Source organism: Giraffa tippelskirchi, chromosome 5 (assembly GCF_054371585.1).
Source record: "Giraffa tippelskirchi isolate mGirTip1 chromosome 5, T2T-mGirTip1v1.2.pri, whole genome shotgun sequence".
NCBI lineage: Eukaryota > Metazoa > Chordata > Mammalia > Artiodactyla > Giraffidae > Giraffa > Giraffa tippelskirchi.
In genome coordinates, this window is record NC_137279.1 from 167,801,084 (window position 1) to 167,825,525 (window position 24,442).

General features: G+C 39.8%; 2 protein-coding genes across 7 annotated transcripts in view; both read right to left on the bottom strand.

Moving 5' to 3' along the window:
• SCP2 (sterol carrier protein 2) overlaps positions 1-4,579 on the bottom strand; it is a 45,875-nt gene extending 41,296 nt beyond the window's left edge. The window contains 1 exon segment of the mRNA XM_081487017.1: positions 4,420-4,579. Coding sequence (XP_081343143.1) covers positions 4,420-4,579 — 160 coding nt within the window.
• Positions 4,580-6,961: 2,382 nt separating this feature from the next.
• Positions 6,962-24,442, bottom strand: part of LOC145504461 (sterol carrier protein 2) — a 112,534-nt gene continuing 95,053 nt past the window's right edge. For all 6 annotated transcript variants that reach the window (XM_081485281.1, XM_081485286.1, XM_081485282.1 and 3 more), the window contains 3 exons: positions 17,929-18,058; positions 10,863-10,942; positions 6,962-7,970 (listed from right to left, as the gene is read on the bottom strand). In XM_081485281.1, coding sequence (XP_081341407.1) covers positions 7,875-7,970; positions 10,863-10,942; positions 17,929-18,058 — 306 coding nt within the window. In that variant the 3' untranslated portion in view covers positions 6,962-7,874. The remainder of the gene's footprint in view (positions 7,971-10,862; positions 10,943-17,928; positions 18,059-24,442) is intronic.

Sequence of the window (24,442 nt, forward strand, 5' to 3'; positions counted from 1 at the left end):
AAAGTTGGCTTAAAATTCAGCATTCAAAAAATGAAGATCATGGCATCCAGTCCCATCACTTCATGGCAAATAGATGGGGAAACAATGGAAACAGAGACAGATTTTATTTTCTTGGGCTCCAAAATCACTGTAGATGGTGACTGCAGCCATGAAATTAAAAGATGATTGCTCCTTGGAAGAAAAGCTATGACCAACCTAGACAGCATATTAAAAAGCAGAGACATTACTTTGCCGACAAAGGCCCATCTAGTCAAAGCTATGGTTTTTCCAGTAGTCATGTGTGGATGTGAGAGTTGGACTATAAAGAAAGCTGAGTGCCGAAGAATTGAAGCTTTTGAACTGTGGTGTTGGAGAAGACAATCTTGAGAGTCCCTTGGATTGCAAGGAGATCCAACCAGTCTATCCTAAAGGAAACCAGTCCTGAATATTCATTGGAAGGATTGATGCTGAAGCTGAAACTCCAACATTTTGGCCACCTGATGTGAAAAACTGACTCATTGGAAAAGACCCTGATGCTGGGAAAGATTGAAGGCAGGAGAAGGGGACGACAGAGGATGAGATGGTTGGATGGCATCACCGACTCAACGGACAGGAGTTTGAGTAAACTCTGGGAGTTGGTGATGGACAGGCAGGCCTGGCATGCTGTACTGCATGGGGTCACAAAGAGTTGGATATGACTGAATGACTGAACTGAACTGATCGTGCCCTATTTTGGTCTCCAGAGAATCACGGAGGAACCTGACAGAGAAGAATAGCAGCTTCTGAGATCTCTGTACCAGTGGCTACTGTAGAGGCCAGGCAGGAGCGGGGTGACAAGGCCTTGATTATTGCCTATAGACTGTATATGCTCAATGGTGGCGCCATCAACTGGGGCTGACCTATTTAGCTTCTTACTCCCAGGTGAGTCAAAAATATTAATCTCTATAATATTAGTCAAAAATATTAATTAACAAATAATGAAAATCCTCCTAAATAGGGGATTTGGGGACTTGTAGGACCTAATATGAACCAACTACACACCAGAGTTCTTACTGCGAAGCGTAGTCTTTGTTTTCTACTGAGTAGCCTCATTTCAGACTGCTGCATGAGACTGTGAGCTCTCAGAGGCATGCACACTGTGCACAAATAGAGGCTGGTGTGAGGAAACCAAGGAGCCACCAAGGCCCACACATTTGCAAGGCCCAGTCCCAGAGTCCAGAGGCAGTGAAAGTCTTGGGTGCTAGACTCGTCATGGGATGAACAAGCTTGCTTGAGTCTTTACTGGCCTCTGGTCCTGCCCCTGCAAACTGATACTCTGTATGTTGTTTCAGAACATCCCAACCCGGGATAGGCTGGAAGGCATGGCTGCCTTTGGGGAGAAGCACTGCCCCCACCCAGATTTGTTAGCAAGTGACCTCCATTTAACCCTGAAACAAGGTAGATGCACACCTTACAGGGCAGGATCCAGAAGGAAGAAATGCAGCACCTCTGCCCTCATCATTTCACCTCTCTGGGTTCGTTTCCTCACAAGGACAATGATGGATAGGAAATGACCGGCATGGTGCCTGGTACTAGGGTGTGGACTATGCCACCTACTGATCCCTTCATTACTCCTCACCCAGGTGAGCTCATCACTGGGGTCAGGTTTGCTTTGGAGCATACTTGTCTCTCCCTAATAGAATGATAAACTAAGGATAAAACAGACCCCTCTGGGCATTTATAGTGCTGGCACTCAAGTCTGATTGCTGCGTCTCAGTTATTAGGTGCTCACCAGAGATGGCAAGAGGGTGTAAGAACCACCCTGCAACGGCCATTTCTTCCTCAGTACAATAGAGATAATAAGGAAACCCTGGTTGTGGTTGAATAGACTCAGCTCTCTGCCAGTTACTCACTGTTTGCCTCAGCCTCCTCAACTACAATGAACCTGTTGTGAGGATTAAAAAATAATAATAATAAAATACCTGATGTTCCATAAACATGAGTTATTATTCAAGTACAGTGTTCTTTTAAGAACCAGGTGAAATCACTGCTGTGAAAGACCTTTTGTAAACTGTAGGTTGGCAGGCAAATCTTTGATGGTGCATTAAACAGCTTTCAGAAGCCCTGAGAAGGGAACGATTAACTCAGATGGATAACATGGAGGGTTAAGAAATGGACAGGTAACACTGGAGTTAAGGCTGAAGGATCAATAGGCATTGGAGGCAAAGAAGAGGAAGCCTGAAGTGAACAGCATGAGCAAAAGTGAGCAAGATGACAACACTTAGAAATAAAGTGGGGCTGATACGCACATCAGCAGCCCCCCTCCTGTACCAAGGCAGGGCAAGACACAGCCGTGCTATCACTCTTTTTGGGCTTTAATTTGGCTGCATTGGGTCTTGGTTGGGGCACGCAGGATCTTTCAGTGTTGCACACAGACTGTCTTGTTGCGGCACACAGGTTCTGGAGCGGGCAGGCTTAAGTAGTTTCGGTGTGAGGGCTTAGTTGCTCTGCAGCATGTGGGATCTTGGTTCCCTGACCAGAAATCAAATCCACGTCCCCTGCATTGCAAGGCAGATTCTTAACCACAGGACCATCATGGAAGTCCCCATGTGGTCACTCTAACTGATCTGAGCTTCCTAAGTCTATGCCCGGCCAGGCTCAGGAGTCACTGAGCCATGGGCATGGACACAGACCAGTAACATTGTCGATCCGCTGCTAAATACAAATGTGCCCCATAGTTGTGGTCATTTCCTGGGAGAGTAACACAGAAGAGCCCAAATTTTAGGAATCAGCACCAACCGCATAAGCAGTTATCTACCTACTCAGGACAGTAACCACCTTGCTGAACTTCTTTCTCTCATCTGTTAAATGAGGAGAATTAAAAAACCCAGACAAACCTTTTAGCCAACCCAAGATCCCCTGGAGAAGGGAACAGCTACCCACTCCAGTATTCTGGCCTGGAGAATTCCAGGGGGATTCTATACAGTCCATGGGGTCACAAAGAGTCGGACAAGATGGAGTGACTCAAAAAAAAAAAAAAAATAGCATTCCAGAGTCTGGTTAACTAACAACACAAAAATCTAGTCAACTCACTATAATGCACAATCTGTGAGACCCCTCAACTTGTCTTCCTGCAACTAGACAGTCCCATCTGGGGATGATGGGAGACAGTAACACCCGAAATGTGTTGCTTACATCCAGTCTACTCCATGGCTTCCCTGGTGGCTCAGACGATAAAGAATCTGCCTGCAATGTGGGAGACCTGGGTTCTATCCCTAGGTCAAGAAGATCCCCTGAAGGAGGGCATGAACCCACTCCAGCATTCTTGCCTGGAGAATCCCATGGACAGAAGAGCCTGGCAGGCTACAGTCCATAGGGTTGCACAGAGTCGGACACAACTGAAGCGACTTACCACACACACAGTCTACCCCATAATCTCCTTTTGACTGCTGTCACTGCAGAAAACCCTGCTTCACAAAGATAAGATGTTGGAAATGCAAGCAGGCTTTTCAGTGCATTTGTGGCTATCTCAGGACGTTGTGCCTTGACTTTAATCCAGAAAGTATGGAAACTTGAAGTTATCTCAAACATACTTTATGGCCACCATTATTTTCGATCTCAACCAGTTGATCCTCTTTTAGCACGGACAAGGTCAATTAACCTGGCTTATTCACAAGTGGGCCACAGATCCATTCCTTCCCAGTATGAGGGTGGTTTGTGGTTGTGAAGTCATGCTCAAACTCTCTTGAAAGCTGAGATAGGTGATCATGCACCAGCTGGGAGAAAGACGGCCCTAGCTCAGTCTCTTTCAAAATCTCTCCTAATGTTTTAAACATGTCAAAAACCCCAACGTTCACTCATTGTCCCTATAATTTCAGTTTGGCTTTGAATGCAGCTACTTTATTTGCTGACTTGAACACAATTGTTGTTCTTCCCTGAAGTGACAGATACAGTTTGTTAAGCAGGTTGAATATGTCACACAAGTAAGCAAGTTTTGCAACCCATTCTATGTCACCAAAATGTGCTGCCACTAGTGACTATTTTTCTGAAAGAAATCTCTGGAGTGGCTCTTGTTTGTTTTTTTAATTGGAAGCTAATTACTTTACAATATCTGGCCATAGAAAAATGGTACAGATGAACCTATCTGCAGGGCAGGAATAGAGACACAGATGCAGAGAACAGACATGTGGACAGAGGGGCAAAGGAGAGGGTGGGACTAGCATATATACACTACCATGTGTAAAACAGATAGCTACTGGGAAGATGCTGGGTAGCACAGGGAGCTCAGCTTGATGTTCAGTGACTACCTAGACCGGTGGGGGTGCAGTGGGAGGGAGGCTCACAAGGGAGGGGATACATGTACACTCACAGTTGATTCATGTTGTGGTATAGCAGAAACTAACACAACATTGTAAGGTAATTATAATCTAATTTTCAAAAAAACTCTGGCCAGTGATCTACCTTTAGAAAGCCATTTCACTTTCGTGTATAAGAAAAGACGTGTGTGCTCTGCGTCAACCTCCTCATAGAGCTGCGTGAGCAGAAGCGAGTTAAAGGCATGTACTTCAATGTGGTTTATAATTTTAATCACATCCTGCAAAATGTTAAGTTCAGGTGACATTTTTCGCCTAGCCAGCATTTCTCTATGGATGACCCAGTACATAGCCTCACATTCAGAATCAACCTCTTTGACCCAAGTAGTGAAACCAGAAAGCTATCCAGTCTCAGCAGACACTCAATCCATGCATATACTGACATAAAATGACCAATTCAGTTTTCCTCATATATAATCAAAGACTTGAATAGCTCTGCAGCTGCGGTGTTGGTTGGCAACAAGAATGCACATAACATATCCTCATGCATATCCTCCTGAAAAATATAACACAAAAACAAGAATTGTTGCCTTGTTGTCAACATTGGTGGACTCGTCAACCTGGATTGCATACCATGGTGACTCATTAATACTAACAATTGTGCCTCAATATCTTCTGTTATTTCATCAAGTCATCTCGTTACAGTGTTAGCCCAAAGAGGAACACATGCCACCTTTTGAACTGCAGTCTCTAATAAAAGTTCATGACAAATGTCCATAGCAGCAGGCAGGATCAACTCTTCACCAATAGTAAAGAGCTTCTTAGTTTTAGCAATGCAATTAGCCACTAAAAATGATGCTCTCAGGGCAGATACATTTGATGAAGTGGTGGCCTTCAATAATTGCTTCAGTTCTTCGTGTTCACATTTTTTTCTTTTGAAAAACTCCAAAGGCTTGTGTTTTAACACAGAGTGCTTGGTCTTTATGTGGTGAAGCAGTATTAATGTTTCATGGCTTTGTTGGATAGCCAGTCACCACATATTAAACAAAGTGGGCTTGGAGAATCTGAATCACCTCTGCGATGAACCCATCATTTAAGTAGGATTCTTGGTATTTTCTTTTAAATGCAGCTTCCTTTTTGTTGGCAATCTAAAGGGTCTTCTGCTGGCTCATCATTGGATTTTTCCCTGTTTTCAAAGAAGTTCTCCAGCAAGGTTCGTTATTCATTTTGACTAGGATTAAGCATGTGGACTTACCAAAACCGTGACTGAGACAAGTGAGCAGTGCAGGAAAGAGGCACAGATGGAAGTGGTAATGATTCTGTGACTGACTGTCTCTCCCACTAGGCTGTAAGCACTATTAGGGGAGGAGCTCACTGCTATCTCCAGTGCCTAGCATTACCCTCAATATGGTACCCTACAGACAGTAGGCACTCAAGATATATTTGTTCAGTGAATCAACAAATGAGAAAAGACTCAAAAAGTGGAACATAAAAAAAAAAAAAAAAACGCTACAGACATCATATCACACATCACAGAGACAAAAGGCGGAGAGAATAAGGGAACTCACACTTCAGTACGGGAACTAAGAATGACTAGGATGTACACCTAACGCTAATTTAGGTATTTTACATATGTTCTGTTTCTAGATTCTCAATAATAGTAGGAGGTCAATATTAATATCTCCACTTTCTAGATCAGGTAACTGAAGCTCAATCTGCTCAAGTAGCAAAACACGTAACAGCATCAGTTTTACCCCAGATTTGTTAACCTCTTTGCTCCAAACCATGATGCTTCCCTAGAAATTAAACTGCTGCTGTATTTTTATCATGAAGTACTTTTCTAGTATACATATAAATTGTATTTACACATGAATCTATCTCTACCCCAAGAACCTGTTGTTTTTTTATTTGTGCTTTTTTTTTTTTCAGGTTCCTCCTAAAGGCTGTAACAAATATCTCCTGCTACATGGAATAAGTGAAGGCAGAATGCAGCAGCAAATCCAAACTACAAATAAGTCACACATTTTGTTGGAACAATTTTCTTGAACTCTTTATTTCTTCAGAGAGTAAAAAGCCGCCATGATTAGGAAGTAAGTCTGTGTTCTGAATTCATTTTGCAGGACCTGAGGTCAACTTATACTGGCTTAATTTACCACCTTTCCCTAGCCCCAAACACTGTTCTGCTGGTTGCAGAACATGCAGTTAAATGGTCTAGAGGGATTGAATCCACAGTCCTGATTTCATTATTAGAGACTCCAAGCATTTAAACAAACAAATGAAACCACCTGGCTTTTTACCTCAAACCACCTTTGGGTGAAGTAACCATCTTAACAGAAGAAAGGTGGGGTCTAGATGACTCCCAAAGGTTCTACTAAGAGACTCACAAGATTATCAGAGCAGAAGGAGCCTTAGAGACCATCTTAAATTCTCTCTTTTAACAGGTTAGAAAATAGGCTCAGATAGACAGTTACTTATTTGCCTAAGAGAAACAAGACTCCTAACTTCTAGTCAAGTGCTCTTTTCACCACAACACAGCAACTCCCTAATCAAGAACTAGTGATTGATTATGCCAAAGTATCAGTAGACAGTAGTCTAGGTAACACAGATTGTCAATCTCAAATTTTTCTCTTACTCGCCATCATTTGGAAAACTTTGAACAAAAATAATATACACAATAAAAACAAAGGCAATGAGGAAGAGCTATTTTAATTTTGATATTAAATATTCTTCCAAAAACATTATTTTACTCCACATTTTACTAAGTTATTAGAAATAACATTAGCATTAGAAAAACTAGGAAGATAAATGTGGTTAAACTAACATACGAAAAAGGAAAGTTATAATTAAGAATGTTACAAATTTAAATTAATACAAGATTATAATTTGAAAACTGTGCATCTCAAAGCAAACTCCATTCATTGAATTACTTTTAAAACAGCATTTTGTGATTCTTATACACTGATTTTTTCAAGAACAAATCTCATTTAAAAATATTTTTATTTTAAAAAATAGGCCTGGGTTCAGTGATAGATTTTTACTCCCAAGCTTTGATCACATCTCTTTGATTTGGGAAGAAAATGCAACTTTGATGGCCTGAAATTCAAAATTTTAAAGTTTATTTTTTTAAAAACAAAAATCCCAGTACAGAATTTTTAAAATTATCACTGGGAAATATATTAAGGTCATTAAATGCACAACATTAATTACTGGTCAGCTAATAATGGTATTCTGTTTCTTCCCTCATTCTCCCAAGGAAAACTTGAAATTTCAGCAGAATAATCTTCAAATATACATTATTAGCAAAATGAGAGCTTCTGTTTACATACTTTTTGTATTTTGCTATTCCTAACTTTATTCTAAAACTCAATTTTACCCCAAACCATAATACCATATTAACTTTGTAATGCACAGTTGTTTGCAACTCAGCAAAACCATCAGGTTCTATTCACCCAGAGCTTAGAAAAAACAGAATTGATCACACTCATTTAAAAACAAATCTCATGCTACCTCCCAATGTATAATTTCAATCTAAGTTCTGACAATGAAATATATGGATATATATCTATATATCTCATCTTGATTTTCAAAGGAGGCAAAGGGAGTTCACAGCTTAGCTTTGCCAGGCTGAAGCTGGAGATTTTGTAACTTCATAGCCAGACCCATGTTGCCATTGATTTTCAATTTGCCTTGAAAGAAGGCCTGTGAGGAAGAAAAAATAACATTTATTATTTGCTTTTTTTGTTTTGAGATCACTGATATTTCTAGATTATCCATAGGGTCGCAAAGAATTGGACATGACTGAAATGCCTTAGCACACACGCACTAAACTATCCAGCCCCAAGATGATTTATTTATCCAGGTCTCAAACTTTCTTCAAAATATGAAACTTGGCTCTCCGTAATAGATTTAGCACCTGATTCATCACAAGGGTAAATTTGTAAAAGTCATGCTTTACACAGAGCAGTGAAAAGAAACACTTTTCCAAAGTCTGTTCTCTTAGAAATTGAGTCTGCCATTACCTGTCTTCCTCAAAGGAGGTACATTTCCCACATATTAGGCAGAGTGGGTTCATACTAGACTGATTTTATTTTAAAACATTACACATTCAGTGGGTCTGCCAGCAGGGAGGAAAAGCACATGTGTAACACACTTAGAAACTTGGGATTCGATTACAGATGCATCTAGGCAATGAAATGCCACCATTTTTCTCCCTTTTTTGTATTCCCTACAGAGGGAGGCAGAGCAGGTTGCTGAGACTGAGACACCTGTGTGAATCTTTGGCTCAATAAGGAGACTCAAACCAGTCCCAAGTGCAGAGACACAACTTGTTCCATTAACAATTGCCTGGGAGGATTTTCCTGGTAGTCCAGTGGTTAAAAATCTGCCTTCCAATGCAGAGGACATGAGTTTGAACCCTGGTCCAGGTAGATTCCACATGCTGCAGGGCAAATTTAAGTCTGTGCACCACAACTACTAAAGCCTGTGCACTCTAGAGAAGATACGACCATTAGCACATTAACGCAAAGGTCTCCCACATTTATCTTTAATTCCTCTGGGTGCTAACAGGTGTTCAGGAAAAGCAAGCTAACACTTCACTCTCCAAATGGGTGGTAACCAGATAAACTGAGAGAACAAGGGCAGCTGAGTGTGAAGCCTGACCACGCTGCCAAGGAAGGGTATGGAGTGCACAGTGGCATGAGCGGTGGTGGGTGGGAAGGGGCACGTGCCAGCTGAGACTGGTGGCCTCTGTTCTTTCCAGATTTTGAAGAGGGCGCAGTGGGTGGAAATGTCAGTGTCAATGTATGTATTCAGTTGAAACGTCATAGATGTAAGTCTCTCACTTGTCAATGCATCAGCTGAAATGTGCTTAGTATAAGCATTTTTTAAAGGAATACAAGTAGGAGTCAGATTTAGTTGTTTTATCCAGTCTTTCGAATTATGAGGGTACCACAGGAACAAGACCTGAAACAAATCAGGCTGAGTCGAAAACAACAAAAAGAGGTTATAATGGAAGCAGCATCCTAGTTTCCTTTGTATTATCTATGGATAACATATATCAAGTTTACTCAACATTGTGCAACTAAAGAGTATAAGAAGACCCCAGACAATCTGGGGGCCTGAAAAATCTATACAGGCCATGAATACATTTTAGACAAATACAAATGGTGGTGCTAGTGGTGAAGAACCTGCCTGCCAAAGCAGGAGACACAGACGCAGGTTCGATCCCTGGATCGGGAAGACCCTGGAGGAGGGCATGGCAACCTACTCCAGTATTCTTGCCTGGAGAATCTCATGGACAGAGGAGCCCATCAGGCTACAGTCCACAGGGTCACAAAGGGTCGGACACGACTGACGCAACTTAGCATGCATGCACACCAGGCACCATGTTAAGTTCTAAAGACACAAGGATGAACAAGATGTGGTTTGTTTCCTTGAGACAAACACAATCTAGACCTAATGGGAAGAGAGAGGCACATTATGACTAGCATAATGAGACAAGTGCTAGGCTAGCAGTCCAGTAAGTGGCCCAGAAGAGGGACTGACTATAGCTCCCCAACAGTGTGGTAGGAAGTCTTTAAACATAACATCTAAATTCATTTTGTTTTGTTATATTAATATTTATTTATTTGGTTGTGTCGGGTCTCACATGCAGCATAAGGGACCTTTAGTGGCAGAATGTGAACTCTTAGTTGTAGCATGTGGTATCTAGTTCCCTGACCAGGGATTGAACACAAGCTCCATGAATTGGGAGTGCAGAGCCTTAACCAGTGGACCACCAGGGAAGTCCTTAAGTTCATTTTGAAAGACAAGGAGTTTGTCAAGGAAGTTGCAGCTCAGACCAAAAAAAAAAAAAAAAAACAGCACAAGCAAAGATACGGAAGTAGAAGGTCTTGCCTTTGTGACCACCAGCCCCTCCTTCTATCTGAGTGACTCCTATTCTCCACCTGTACACTGCTGACTCCTGATCACCCCCAGGACAAAGCCAAGTGTTGTTTCCTCTGTGAAGCCTTCTTTGACAGCCCAGGAAGATACGGCTTCTCTTCTTCCACCCTCCCCAACCACAAGCCAGACAGGGCACCATGGCTATTTGGTGCACTTCTTCTTCTGCAAACCTGTCTTGTACCAAATTGTGGATGCCCTGAACAAGTGAACTATTTCTTATTCATCTGGACATTTCTAGCACACAAGGCAGTGGCTGGCACATGGTTAGATCCACAACTGTTTGTCATTCATTAAGTGGACATTTGGGGAACACCGAGTTTTGTGGGTTTGACCTCTTTAGGTTTTATGGGATGAGGCCGAGACAGGTGATGAAATCAAATGGGCTAAAACCCACCTGTGTGTGTGTTTGTGCTTAGTCGCTCAGTCATGTCCAACTCTTTGCAACCCCATGAACTGTAGCCGGCCAGGCTCCTCTGTCCATGGGGATTCACCAGGCAAGAATATTAGAGTGCCCCCCTCCAGGGGATCTTCCCAGCCCAGGGATCAAATCCAGGTCTCCTATATTGCAGGCAGATTCTTTACCAACTGAGCCATCAGGGAAAAACCAAAACACACCTAATACAAGGATATAAGCACCATCATACTTACCGTCTGAGGATTCATTTTACCAGTCATCAAAGCCAGGAAGTCCGAGTCAGCCATTGTGATTGTGCAGTCAGCCTTCTTATCTAAAACAGACATGCAGAAAGAAGGAGAAAAGGGGAGTGTTCAGTTTCATGTGTACATTTTAGTCAAAAGTCACTGACTGCAACAGAATCACACCCAGTGTTAGTATGGGCACTCACATACACTCTACAGCAGCCTGGTAAAATGTGGCATAAATCACAAGCAATCTCAAGATTTAGCAAGAGGGAACACATTAAATAATCATGGTATATTCATATAGTGGGGTACAATGCAGCCATTAGATGATGAGGATCTACATTTCACTGACCTGAAAAGATATTCATACTATACTGTTCATGATACTGTTATACAAGCCAGTTACAAAGCGAACTGTAAGCAGGAACCCATGTTTTGCTTAAAATCAGATATTCAATTATATATGTATAGGAAAAACATCTGTAAACTTGGAGACCAATATAATAATAATAGCTACTGTGGCACACAGACTCTAAGGTGACCCCTGTGATCGTTGCCTTCTGGTTTTCATTCATGCCTTCGTATAATCCTCTACCCTCGAGTATGGTCAGGACCTGTGACTTGCTTCTAGCCTGCAGAATGTGAGAAAGGTGATGGTCTGTCATTCTTGTGTTGTATTACATTATATAAGACGCTCTTTTGCTGGCCAACTTTGTCTCACTCTCCTGCTGGCCTTGAATAAGCTAGCTGCTATACTGTGAACTATATACTGCACAGGGAGAGAGTTACATGGCAGGGTACTGGCCTTTAGGAGCTGAGGGTAGATTCTGGTCTATAACCAGTAAAAAAAAAAAACAAAAAACCTAAAGCTATCATTCTTACAGTTGTAAGGAAGTTACTTTTGCAGCAACATGGTTGAGCTTGGATATAAACCCCTTCTCCAGCCAAGTCTCCAGATGATAACCCAGCCCTGGACAACACCCTGACTGCAGCCTGCAAGACCTTATGCAGAGGACCCAGCTAAGCTGTCCTCAGCCAACTTACCCATGGAAGCTGTGAGGTAATAAATGTGTGTGTTGTTTTAAACCACTAAGTTTGTGGTCATTTGTCATGCGGTAATAGAAGATGTATACCTAGCGATATCCGGGCTTAACAAAATTTTTCTGCAAAGGATCAGACATTATATATTTTAGGCTTTGTGAGCCATTGGGTCTCTACCACAATGACTCATCCCTGCACCTATAGCACAAGAGCAGCCACAGATAATACATAAACAAATGGATGCAGCTGTATTCCAACCAAACTATTTTCAAAACAGTTGCAGACCAACAGGGAGAAGATACTTGCAATTCATATATCTAACAAAGAACTTGTAGCCAGAAAATATAAAAAAACTCCTATCACTCAATTAGAAAAGGGTGATTTCTAATGATTTGTCAATTATACAAAAATGGTCAAATAAACAGGCACATACAAAAGATCTCCAAACGGCCAAAGATAGCACACAAAACAGTGCTCAGTTCCACTAGTCATCAGGAAAATGCAAATTGAAAGTATAGATGAGATACTACAACATACCTACTACAATGAATAGCTTCAAAAATACCTAGTGCTGGTAAAGATGAACAGCTAAAAGGTCAATATAATGCTAGAGGGACTGTAAAATGTTATAGTCACCTTAGAAAACAGCCTGGAAGTTTCTTAGAAAGCTAAAAACACTAGCTAGTAATCCCACTCTTAAGTGTTTACTCAAGAGAAATGAAAACATAAATCCACACAAAAACCTGTATGTGAATGTTCATAGTGGCTTTATTCAAATTGCCAAAACCTAGAAAAAAGACAAATATACAGCAGCCAGTGACTGGATAAACTACTCAGCAACAAAAAGGAACAAACTACTGACAGTACGTCAAATAAGTGGGCTCAAAAAGCTGCAGGCTATTATGATTCCATTTGCAGTTTATGACATTCTGGAAAAACTGAAACCACAGGGACAGATATCAGATCAGGGGTTGCCAGGGCTTGAGCATGAGAGAAGGGGATTGACTACAAAAGGAGACGAGGACATTTTTTTTTGAAATATTCTGTATCTTGATTTTTGGTAGTGGCTACACAACTGTAGGCATTTGTCTAAATTCATAGAATTGTAATCTAAAAAAGGTAGATTTTGTTGTACATAAATTATACCTTAAAGAGCTTGACTTTAAAAAAAAAACTAAATTACCAAAGTACTGCCAAAAATGTGGAGCAAATAAAACTCTCATATAACACTGAAGAGTAATACAGAGGAGAATTAAAACAGTATGTCCACAAGGAAACTTGGCTATGTGTAGCTCATGAGTTAATATTTCTATTCCTGGTTATATGCCAAATGGAGATCAGTACGTATGTCCACTAAAAGACACACATGAGAATGTCTGTAATGGCTTTATTCATTAACACTCCAAAATGGAAACATGTAAAGATCTATCAACCATGAACTGAATAAATAAATTCTGATGCATTCACACAGTAAAAATGAACTAACACTACATGCAATAATATAATGAATCTTACAATAATGAAAGAAGCCACACCTCAAATAGTAAATATTGTATGGCTCCATCTATATGAATTTCCAAAATAAATAAAATTCAACTTACGGTGATAGAACTTGGAATAGTGGTTCCTTTGGGGAATGATTAGAGATGGGAGATGATATGCGGGAGGTTTCTAGAGTGCTGGCAACATTCTACATCTTGAGCTGGGAAATGTATTCATTTGTTAACATTTATTTGCCTGTACACTCAGATTTACGCCCTTCTTTATGGGCTAGACCTCAAAAAAATTTTACACAAAACAAAAAATGAGGTGGCGGGGTGAATTTGGCCCACAGGCCATCATTTGTCAACTCTTGATATAGACGGTAAGATTATAGGAGAGTAATTTTTTCATTTTATTTCTCTATCTTTTCCAAATTTTTCACACTTGATTATGTATTACTTATATAAAAACAAAGTTTTTAAAATAGTAATTTTAATACTATAATCAAAATATAACGGCAAAAAGGCCATATCACAAAGACTCTATAAATTCTTCTTGCAAAATCAGCCATGTTTACTTTGGACAAATGAGAGGTTTCAAGTGCAAAAGGAAAAATTCACCAAGAAATTAAAATTTTCAGCAGTCAGTGTTTTAGGTAATCAGTATAACAACAGTACTCTAATAGCACTACAACTGATAACTAATAATATCAAATTATGGCCCAACAGTTAGCTAATCTTTGCCTTAATTAAAAAAAAAAAAAAATAGCAGTTGCTATGGTCTGAATGTCTGTATCCCCCAAAACTCGTATGTTGAAATCCTAATGCTTGATGCTATAGTATTAGTATGGAGGGCCTTCAGGGGTCATGACGGTAGAGCCCTTATGAATGGGATTTATGCCTTATCAAGACGCTTCAGAGAGACTCCGAGCCCTTCCACGATGTGAGCCCACATAAGAAAGCACTGGCTATGAACCAGGAAGAGGGGCCTCACTAAATGTGACCATAGCAATGTTCTGATCATGGACTTCCAGTCACCAGAACTATGACAGATAAATTCCTGTTGTTTATGAGTCACCCAGGCTGTGGTATGTTCAATACAGCAGCTCAAATGGACTAGGATGGGGATAAACTATTAAAGCATATGATGCCCGTATTATTAACTAAAACAATTTTGGAAATTAAAAATTTTTGTATGTCTTAGAATGCAGGGGTAACCCTTAAAAGGACTGTGATTTAATGGCCATTCCATCTTTGCCTGTAACAAAATTTTCTCATTACATGAAAAAAGGTCTAAAGTCTTAAAAATTAAGGTTATTTATGGGGAGGAGGGGTAGGGTGGATTGAGAGATTGGGATTAACATATACACATTACTATGTATAAAATAGAGAACTAATGACAATCTACTGTAGCACAGAGACCTCTACTCTGTGCCCTCTGGTGACCTAAATGGATGGAAATTCAAACAAGAAGGGATGTATGTATATGTATAGGGCTTCCCTGGTGGCTCAGATGGTAAAGAATCTGACTGCAATGTGGGACACCCGAGTTCAATTCCTGGGTTGGGAAGATCCCCTGGAGAAGGGAATGGCAACCCACTCCAGTATTCTTGCCTGGAGAATTCCATGGACAGAGGAGTCTGGTAGGCTATATATAGTCCATGGGGTCACAGAGTCAGATACAACTGAGCAACTAACACTAACATGTTTACATAAGGCTGATTCACTTTGCTACACAGCAGAAACTGATATGGTAGTGTAACATAAGTACACTCCAATAATAAAAAAATAATAACAATAAGCCTTAATACCAGGTAGAGTAAGTCTTCCCACTTTATTATTTTTTTGTAATGATTTTTAAACTATCCTAGGGCCTATGATTTTCCATATAAATTTTTAAATAAGCTTGATTATGACTAAGAAAAGTCTTGCTGGAATTTTGGCAGAAATTGTATTTAGTCCATAGATGAATTTGAGAAGTGACACCTTTATTCAACTGAGTCTCCCAATCTAAGAATATGTTATTTCCCTCCATTCAATTAGGTTTTCTTTGATTTTCTTTGTTAATGTTTTATAATTTTCAGCATATAGATTCTGTACATGTTTTTTAAGTGTAAATCTAAGTATTTAATTTTTTGTAGAAAACTAATAATATTAATACTATTTTGTTTTAAAAAACATTAAGGTATTTATAATTCAGAAAAAATTCTCTCGTAGATAGATAACATCAAAGAGCAGAGAGAAAAAAAGTTAGCAAATTGAGATAGCTGGACTTGATTCATAGCTGGATTAGATCCTAATATTCCAAGAAAGGACTCCTAGTGACTTTAGGAAATAAAGTGCTGCTGCTGCTGTTACTATACCAGCACTTACTGAGCTCTCTCTATGCTGAGAGCTTCACATACCTGGACTTTATTTGATCTTAATAACCCTACGAGTATTGATAGAGCTCCTCCTCCTTCACAGTCCAGGTACCATCAATTTCACCCCAAACACTCCTGGTGACAACCACCTAACAAACACTTTTCTCACTGCCAACACTCAAGCTATCCTTTCTGCTTACTTAGATGGTGGTATCATCCATTCTCCTAATTGCGCTCTCTGCCTCTGATTTCTTCCTTCCTAATTCATCAGGTCTAATGCAGCAGCTTCATCCTCTAAAACATAGCTGTGACTTCCATTTTTTTTTCAAAAAAGCTAGTGTCCCTCGATCACTTCTCTCAATTGCACCAGGTTCTCTCCAAAGAGAGAAACATAACATACAATATAGCCACCATTTACTGAATGCTTACTAAGCATCCCTCATTCACTCTGCTGTTCATTTTTATTATTTTATTGAAGGCCTACCAGGTATCAGATATTATTCTGCCGCTGCTGCTGCTAAGTCGCTTCAGTCGTGTCTGACTCTGTGCGACCCCATAGATGGCAGCCCACCAGGCTCCGCCGTCCCTGGGATTCTCCAGGCAAGAACACTGGAGTGGGTTGCCATTTCCTTCTCCAATGCATGAAAGTGAAAAGCGAAAGTGAAGTCGCTCAGTCGTGTCCGACTCTTTAGCGACCTCATGGACTGCAGCCTACCAGGCTCCTCCGTCCATGGGATTTTCCAGGCAAGAGTACTGGAGTGGGGTGCCATTGCCTTCTTTAGGCACTGTGAATGCAGCAGTGAACCTAAGAGGCAAAAGCTCTGCCTTCATGCAGCTTACAACTCAAGTGGGGATGGACAATAAGCAAATAAATAAGATACAGTATATCAGATGGAGGTAAGTGCTAAAAAGAAAAGTAAGGCAGAAAAGGACAACAGGGAATGGTAATGAGGTGTGATTTAGAAGTGTGGCTGGGGAAAGTCTCACTGAGAAGGTGACATTTGGGCAAAAATCCAAAGCAAATCCAAGGACCAGCCATGACGGTATCTGAGGGATGATGATCCTAGGCAGTAGAAAGTTCCTGAACTGGGAATACCTTACATTCAAGCCACAGCAAGGAAGCCACTGTGACTGGAGCAAAGTGAGGAAGATGTAGTAAGAAAGAGAAGACTACGGCCAATCACATGGTAAGTACAGCAGAGACTGGAACAACACTGTAAGTCAATGATATTTCAATAAAAAAAAGAAGAAGAGCCAAGCATGACTTCAAGGATTTTAGATGGAGGAACTGGTTAAACAAAGGGGCAATTTATCAAAATGGAATATCAGCGGACACTTAGTAAGTATCCAGGTAAATCTGTTAGTTAAGCAGCTGGATATACACCTTGGAGTTCAATGTCTGAGTTCACACTAAGATATCTGGGAGTCATCAGTGTCGAGATGGCTTGAAAAGCATGAGATTAGATGAGAGCCCCAGGGAGTGAATGTAGATAGAACTGAGCCTTAGAGCACACCAACATTTATACTCTTAGTGATGAGGAAATAACAGGGAGAGGCCAAGAAGGAACACTCAATAGGTAGGAAGAAAGCCTAGAAGAGTAATATTATAAGAACCGGGAATTAACCACTGATGTTAACAATATGGTGGTCACTTGTGACCCTGACAAGAACAGTTTTGGAATAACGATGAGCTGACAAAGGCTGACTGGAGTAGGTTCAAGAAACACTGAGATGACAGGAAGTGGAGATAGTGAGTAGAGACAGGTCTTTTCAGGACATGTAGCCATACCCTGACCCATGTGCTTCACAGGTTAATTAGTAGACAATTCTCTTAATCCCCACACGAATCCTATGAAATAGGAACCATTTATTATTCCCATTTACAAATGAAAAAAAAAACAAAGCTCGGAGAAGTGAAATAATTTAAGGCCAGAATCTGCGAGTGGCAGGACCAAGACTCTAAACCCAAGCTTGTCTAATTCCAAAGCCTAACGCTAGCAACAGTGATGGAGCCTCTCAATCTTTGGGAGGAAACAGCTAGGACCTATTCCTAGTCCCAAAGATTCCACAGTCCTTGACAAGGTTCTATAACTCTAAAGCCAGCCCTTTTGGGGACACCAAAGCAGGCCCCTATTTTCCTTTGTGAACTTGTCAGTGCTTTATCAATGAAGTCATCACTGCACTGACCTGAGTTAGGGAGCACTGATCCTTTGCCGTTCTTCATGTCCACCACCCAGGTGGCTTCTTTACCCCCAGGGCCATCCTTCACCTTAAAGGCAAAAATACCACCGATTTTCTTCACAAACTGCTCTCCTTCCTGGAAAGAAAAATAACACAGAGTTATATTAAGTTCATTCCTCTGGCTTTGCCCCCAAGTTAAATGTTTAAGCAGATATATGACATGAGCTGCTGGGCAGCAGGCAGTCCCCAGGCTCCCTTAGGATCTTTAACCCAGAAAATCCAAAAGGTAGCCAGGCAGCAACTCCCCCGTCTGCCAGATCTTCTGATGAAAATGGCTTTCATACAACCAGTGGAAGGACAAGGGGAATTGGGGAGTGGGTGGCACAGCAGCACTTTCTATTGAAATAGGCTTCATTTGTCTTAATAATTTCTGGAAGATTCACTCTGGCCTCTCAAAACATAGGAACTCTATCCCCTCTTTTTTTCTAGCAGGTAAATTCCTTCACATATATGTTTGGTGTTCCACAATCAGAATTTAAAGATAAGTGGTTCAACTCATTTCCTGGATTAGTATAAAGAATTATATGACTAATATGCCATCCACCACCTACTGTTGGATCTTGGGGAATGAGGCTGAAAAAATAACCTCAGATCCATATCTCTGTAGGGTGGTTTCCTTTCTCCTTCCTTCTTCCCTTCATTCCCGCTCTGTTTCCTCTTTTCTTAATGAAATACTGATTGACTGAAACTGTGACTGTCACCAAACTTTGTTTCAGGCTCTATAGAGTTAGAAGGGTAAATGATAACACACTATGATCTCTATGAGGAAGGGGAGCACAGAGGACACCCTAAGCCAGCTGGCAGGGTGAATAACTCACACACCTCCCCCTGAAAAAGCACACAGACACAATAACTTCATTGCAATTAAATATATCATACTGCAGAAAAATAGAAAATATTGATAAAGAAAAAGAAAATAGAAATCATTCACAATTTCATCACCACTCAAGAAAATAACATTTTGAAATAAATCCCCTCTATCTTTTTTCTCTGCATATATACTTTTTAAATGGGATCACAGCGTATACTATACTGTTCTGTAATCCACCTTTCAGTTTAATATATTTATCCTTACTACTGCGTCATTAAGAATTTTTCTACATAATTTTAAATGACTATACATAGTCTTTAATTGTAGAAGTTCACTATATTTTATTCTCTGTTGCTTGATGGGCTTCCCTGGTGGCTCAGCTGGTTAAGAATCCGCCTGCAATGCTGGAGAACCTGATTCAATTCCTGGGTGGGGAAGATCCCTTGGAGAAGGGATAGGCTACCACTCCAGTATTCATGGGCTTCCCTGGTGGCTCAGCTGGTAAAAAAAAAAAACACCTGCAATGCAGAAGACCTGGGTTCAATCCCTGGGTTAGAAAGGTCCCTGGAAGAGGACATGGCAACCCACTCTAGTATTCTTGCCTGGAGAATACCCATGGACAGAGGAGCCTGGTGGGCTACAGTCCATGGGGTCACAAAGAATCGGATGCAACTGAGAGACTCAGCACAGCACAGCTGTTGCTTGATATTTAGGTTATTAGTCCTAACTTCTGGCTCTTAAAACAATGCTGTAAATAACATTCTTGTATCTAAGTATTTTTATATAAACTCATTTGCTGCTAAGTCGCTTGAGTCGTGTCCGACTCTGTGCGACCCCATAGACGGCAGCCCAACAGGCTCTTTCGTCTCTGGGATTCTCCAGGCAAGAATATTGGAGTGGGTTGCCATTTCCTTCTCCAATAAACTCATTTACATACAGTTAAACTCCAAGAATTCAACTTTGTTAATTAATAACAATGAATTTGAAACAGCATAAGTTTGAATTCTTGCTCTGCCATGTATTATATAACCCTGAGCAAGTTAATAAACCTCTCTCAATCTGTTTTCTTTTCTGAGTTAATAATGGTAGCTATCCTCATAAAGTTGTACAGTACTTAAGTACCCACAAAACACAGAGTAAATGCTCAATAAATATTAGTATTTTTTCCCATTATTTCACTCTATGATCTGTCTGCTATTCCTGTGCCAGTAGTATAGCTTTATAAATCTACTTTACTCTTTAATATAGTAAATTTCCATATGTGTGTGTGTTAGTCACTCAGTCGTGTCTGATTCTTTGCAACCCAGTGGACTGCAGCCCACCAGGCTCCTCTGTCCCTGGGATTCTCCAGGCAAGAATACTAGAGTGGGTTGCCATTTCCTTCTCCAGGGGATCTTCCTGACCTAAGGATCGAACCTGGGTCTCCTGCATTGCAGGAGGATTCTGTATCATCTGAGCTACAGGGAATCCCAAAATTTCCATAATCTTTCAAATATTCTTCACTATTCTTGGATTTGTTTGAACCTTTTTTTTCTTCTAGATGTACATTATAATCATTTAGTTAGTTCTTCACCCAAAAATGCTGTTGGATTTAAACAGGGTTACCTAAAATACATGGATCTGTTTGATGGAGAATAATTACCTTACAATATTAAGTCCTCCCATTCATGAACATGTTATATCTTCAAGTTTTCCTTGATGTCCCTTGGCAATATTCTGTCATTTCCCCCCACATAAGCTTTTGTACATTTCTTGCTAAGTTTATTCTTATTTATTTTATATTGCTCTTGTTAGTAATATATTTTTATGTTTTTACTGAATTATTGCAAATATATAGAAAATATGTTGATCTTTTATATTTATTTTAGAATTGACTACCTTTTGAGTCTTCTTACAATTTCTAATAGCTTTTCCTTCCCACTTTTTTTTTAGCCTTACATCCCCGCAATAATTTATATCCAAGATTCTTTTGGTTAGACGAACATAGTATTTGTTCTTCTAACAAAGATTTCAGTGTTTACTATGCTCAGGCACGGTGCTAACTACCTGAAATACTCAAATAATTATCACTGGATACTCACCTCTGTTTCTACATAGGCAGATATACTGACCTAAGTTTTTTCTTTTTGTTGTACCTCGTTTTTTTTAACAAATTCACTGAGATATAATTTATATACCATAAAATTTATCCTGTTAAAGTATATAGTTTAGTGGTATTTTAGTATATTCGAAGTTGTGCAACCAACACCAGTATCTAACTTTAAAACATTCTCATCGCCCCCAAAAGAAGCCAACACCCATTAGCAGTCACCCTCTACCTCACCATTCTCTCCTTCCACCAACCCCTACCAACCACTTATCTACTTTCTGTCTTGGTGAATTTGCTTATTCTGGATGTTTCATACAAACAGAATTATACAATATATGATCTTTTGGCTGGCTTCTTTCACTTATCATAATGCTTTTAAGGTTCAACCATGCTGTAGCATGTATCAGAAATTAATTCTTTTTCATGACCAAGTAACATTCCATTGTATCCAGGCAGCACATTTTGTTTAGCATTCATCAATTGATAGCTGTTTCCCCTTTTTAACTATTATGAGTAATACTGCTATGGACATTTGTGTCCAAGTTTTTACATGAACATAGATAGGCTCTAATTCCTCTTAGGTTTACATTTAGAAGTTAAAATTCATGTTATAAGGTGATGTGTAACTTTTTGAGGAACTATCAAACTGTTTTCTAAAGTGGCTGTTATCGTGTTACATCCTACTAGCAAAAAATGAAGGTTCCAATTTCTCCATATCCTTATCAGCACTTTTGTCTGTCTTTTTTATTTTAGTCATCCTAGTGGGTGTGTCAATCTTCTTCCTGTACACAGATAATAAACCCGAATCTATCTGGAATCAACCATGGGTCTTAGGATTCCAAAGAAGCTATTCTAAAATTATTGAGTCTAGGCCTACTTCAACCTCCATGGAGGCAAATCTCACACGTGAGTGTCCTGAGACCAACTACCCACATTTTCTAGTTAAATCAAGAAACCAAAATGACTGTCAGATTTTTTTAAAGTGAAGGAGACAAATTCTCTTATTTTGGTTCCATTAAAAGATCTCAAATTATTTTAAGCTAACTCTAGGAAAAATTATTAACAACAATAACAATCTTTGGGCAGCTATAAAGTTTTCAAGTGCTTTTTTTTTTAAAGTGCTTTTTATATACATTTTTTCTTTAATTTTCATAAAACCCTGTAAGTAGCTGGACAGGTATGAATATTAGCTCATTAGGTAGAAACAACAACTAGGGTTCTAAAAGGTTAAGAACCCTTTTGACTATTCTCTAGCCTGCTGCCAACTAATCCACCTAATACAAACCCACCTAACACTGACATAAATACCACTTTCAGATTTGAATTTAGATGGCTCCCCACAGCCTACAGAATAAAGTCTGTCTTTATATATCAGTCTAGAGTCTTTGCAACCTGAAGGATATTTGTATGTTCTTACCTTCAGCCCCTTTTTCATCCTCCTCAGGGCTTTTTCGTTCTGACTATTTTGAATGCCATGAACATATGTGCTTCTGTGCCCTTACTTATGCCCTGTCTGTGTTCACCCACCTCCTCCTATTCTCCATTCCTACCCAACTTCACCAATTCAAGTCTCAGTTCACATGCTAACTCCTCTGGAAAGGCTTTTCTGTCTCTACTGGACACTTTGATAGCCCTTTGCACATAACCCACATGCAGGTTTCTTGTCAAAGCCGTTTTTTTTTTTTTTTCCTAGGAAATTTTTTCCATGTCTGTCTTGCCACTAAACTCTAATGTTCCCTGAGGGGAGGTGACATATGACAAGTAAGTAATACAACCATAACTCAAATTCAGGCCGGTTTAACTTCAAATTCAATGCTCTTTCCATCTGTTCATACCATATGGCAAAGTTGGTTACATCAATACTTCCAAACTTTAGCCTATAAAAGTAGTTTCTGTCACCATGCATAAATTAAAGGAAAGTTCAAAGTCTTTTCCACATTCCTTAAAATCTTTTATTCTTCAAGGGTCTGCGGAGGTAACCTAGAAAAGTAGATTAGTAATGCTGGCGTCTGGGCCACCCAAAGAGCCAGGCCTCCTCTGGAGCCAATGGCCCATGAACAAACACTTCCAGCTGCATCTATGACACCTGCTTGCACAATGCCTCAGGAATAGTTATGGCAGACATCAAGCTAGAGCAGGAAAGCACAGCAAATGTTTAGAAACTCTACCCGACTACTTGGAAATTCCTCCCACTTCCTTAAGACAGATGTAGATTAACTTTGCATCTGCTGTTACTTTTGAGAACCAACTGATCCTCTTATAAAATCAAATCCTTTAACCAATAAGACATTTTCAATTGAAGAGGGAATGAGAGAGGGTAAGAAAATGGACAAGGAGAGAGTTAAAAGGGTAAAGAAACTACACATCTTTTGTGAAACTGGAGATCACAAATAGTTCTAAGTGCCTCCTTACTTGAAGAAAGGTACTTCTTTTTGAGTAGCAAAAGGTCAAGGAGTAGGTCCTGTGGTAAACTGAATAGGAACAAAAAATTAAGACAGAATTCAAAGAAGGGCAACGGGGTACTGCTAACAAAGACAAAAGTGGAAATAAAACCTCTTTTTTCCTAATGCAGAAAATGCATGAATTGACAAAAGATTCCACGCATAGCAAACATTTAGAAAACTGACAATCGTGAGAAGGAGAGAAAAAATAAGGGGACAAGGTCCACACAAGAGAGAGAAGAATTAAAATGGGAGAAAGAGGCAAACATCTGCAAAGTTAAAAGAATACTGTGACATAAAAACACCACTGTTTTGTTAATCCCAATAATGAAGTATTTAATGGTTGACATACAGACATACCAGATACTCTCTAAACTTTTTTTTGACAGAATAATGTTAAAAATTGGGACAACCTGGCAGAAGTAACTATCCTATGGGATACTCTGCAGGCAAATATTGATGTCATTAAAAAAATTTTTTTCAGGCCTTAGCAAGTCCAACTTCATTTTAGTGGATACTTGTAATGAAAGAAATTTCAAAAACAATAAGCAGATATACTTTTCTACTCTCGGGAAAGGTTTTTTAAAAAACCAGTCAACAAAGCACTGGAGATAGGGTGAAGAAAAAACAGTCAATCTCATGAACTATCATTGAGTCTATAAATTAGTACCCTCTTTTTGGTGGATAGTCTGGCAATATGTATCATGGCATTAAGTACCTAAAGATGAGTGCAAAAGGAAATTTCTTATACCTTTATTTTTTGTAAGATTTAAATACAACCTGATGTTCATCACAAGAGGCTAGGTAAATAAGATTATGATATTTATAATCAAACGTGTATTTGGGGTCATTAAAACTGATGGTAAGGGTTTATATTTATGGGTAGGGAACTTACTATCAAGAAATAAGAAGCTGGTTATAAAATAACAGATAGACCAATGCAGGTGTATCCTTGCAAGACGGTGGCAAAATAGGTCTGCAAGCTGCTGGGCCAGTGTCTGCCAGCTGGCAACAATCAGCCCTGGCCCTCTCCACCTCAGGAAGACTGGTGATCATTATGAAAATTCTAGAAATGCAGGGTACTTTGTCAAGACATGTCAGTTACATTAGCTATTCAGT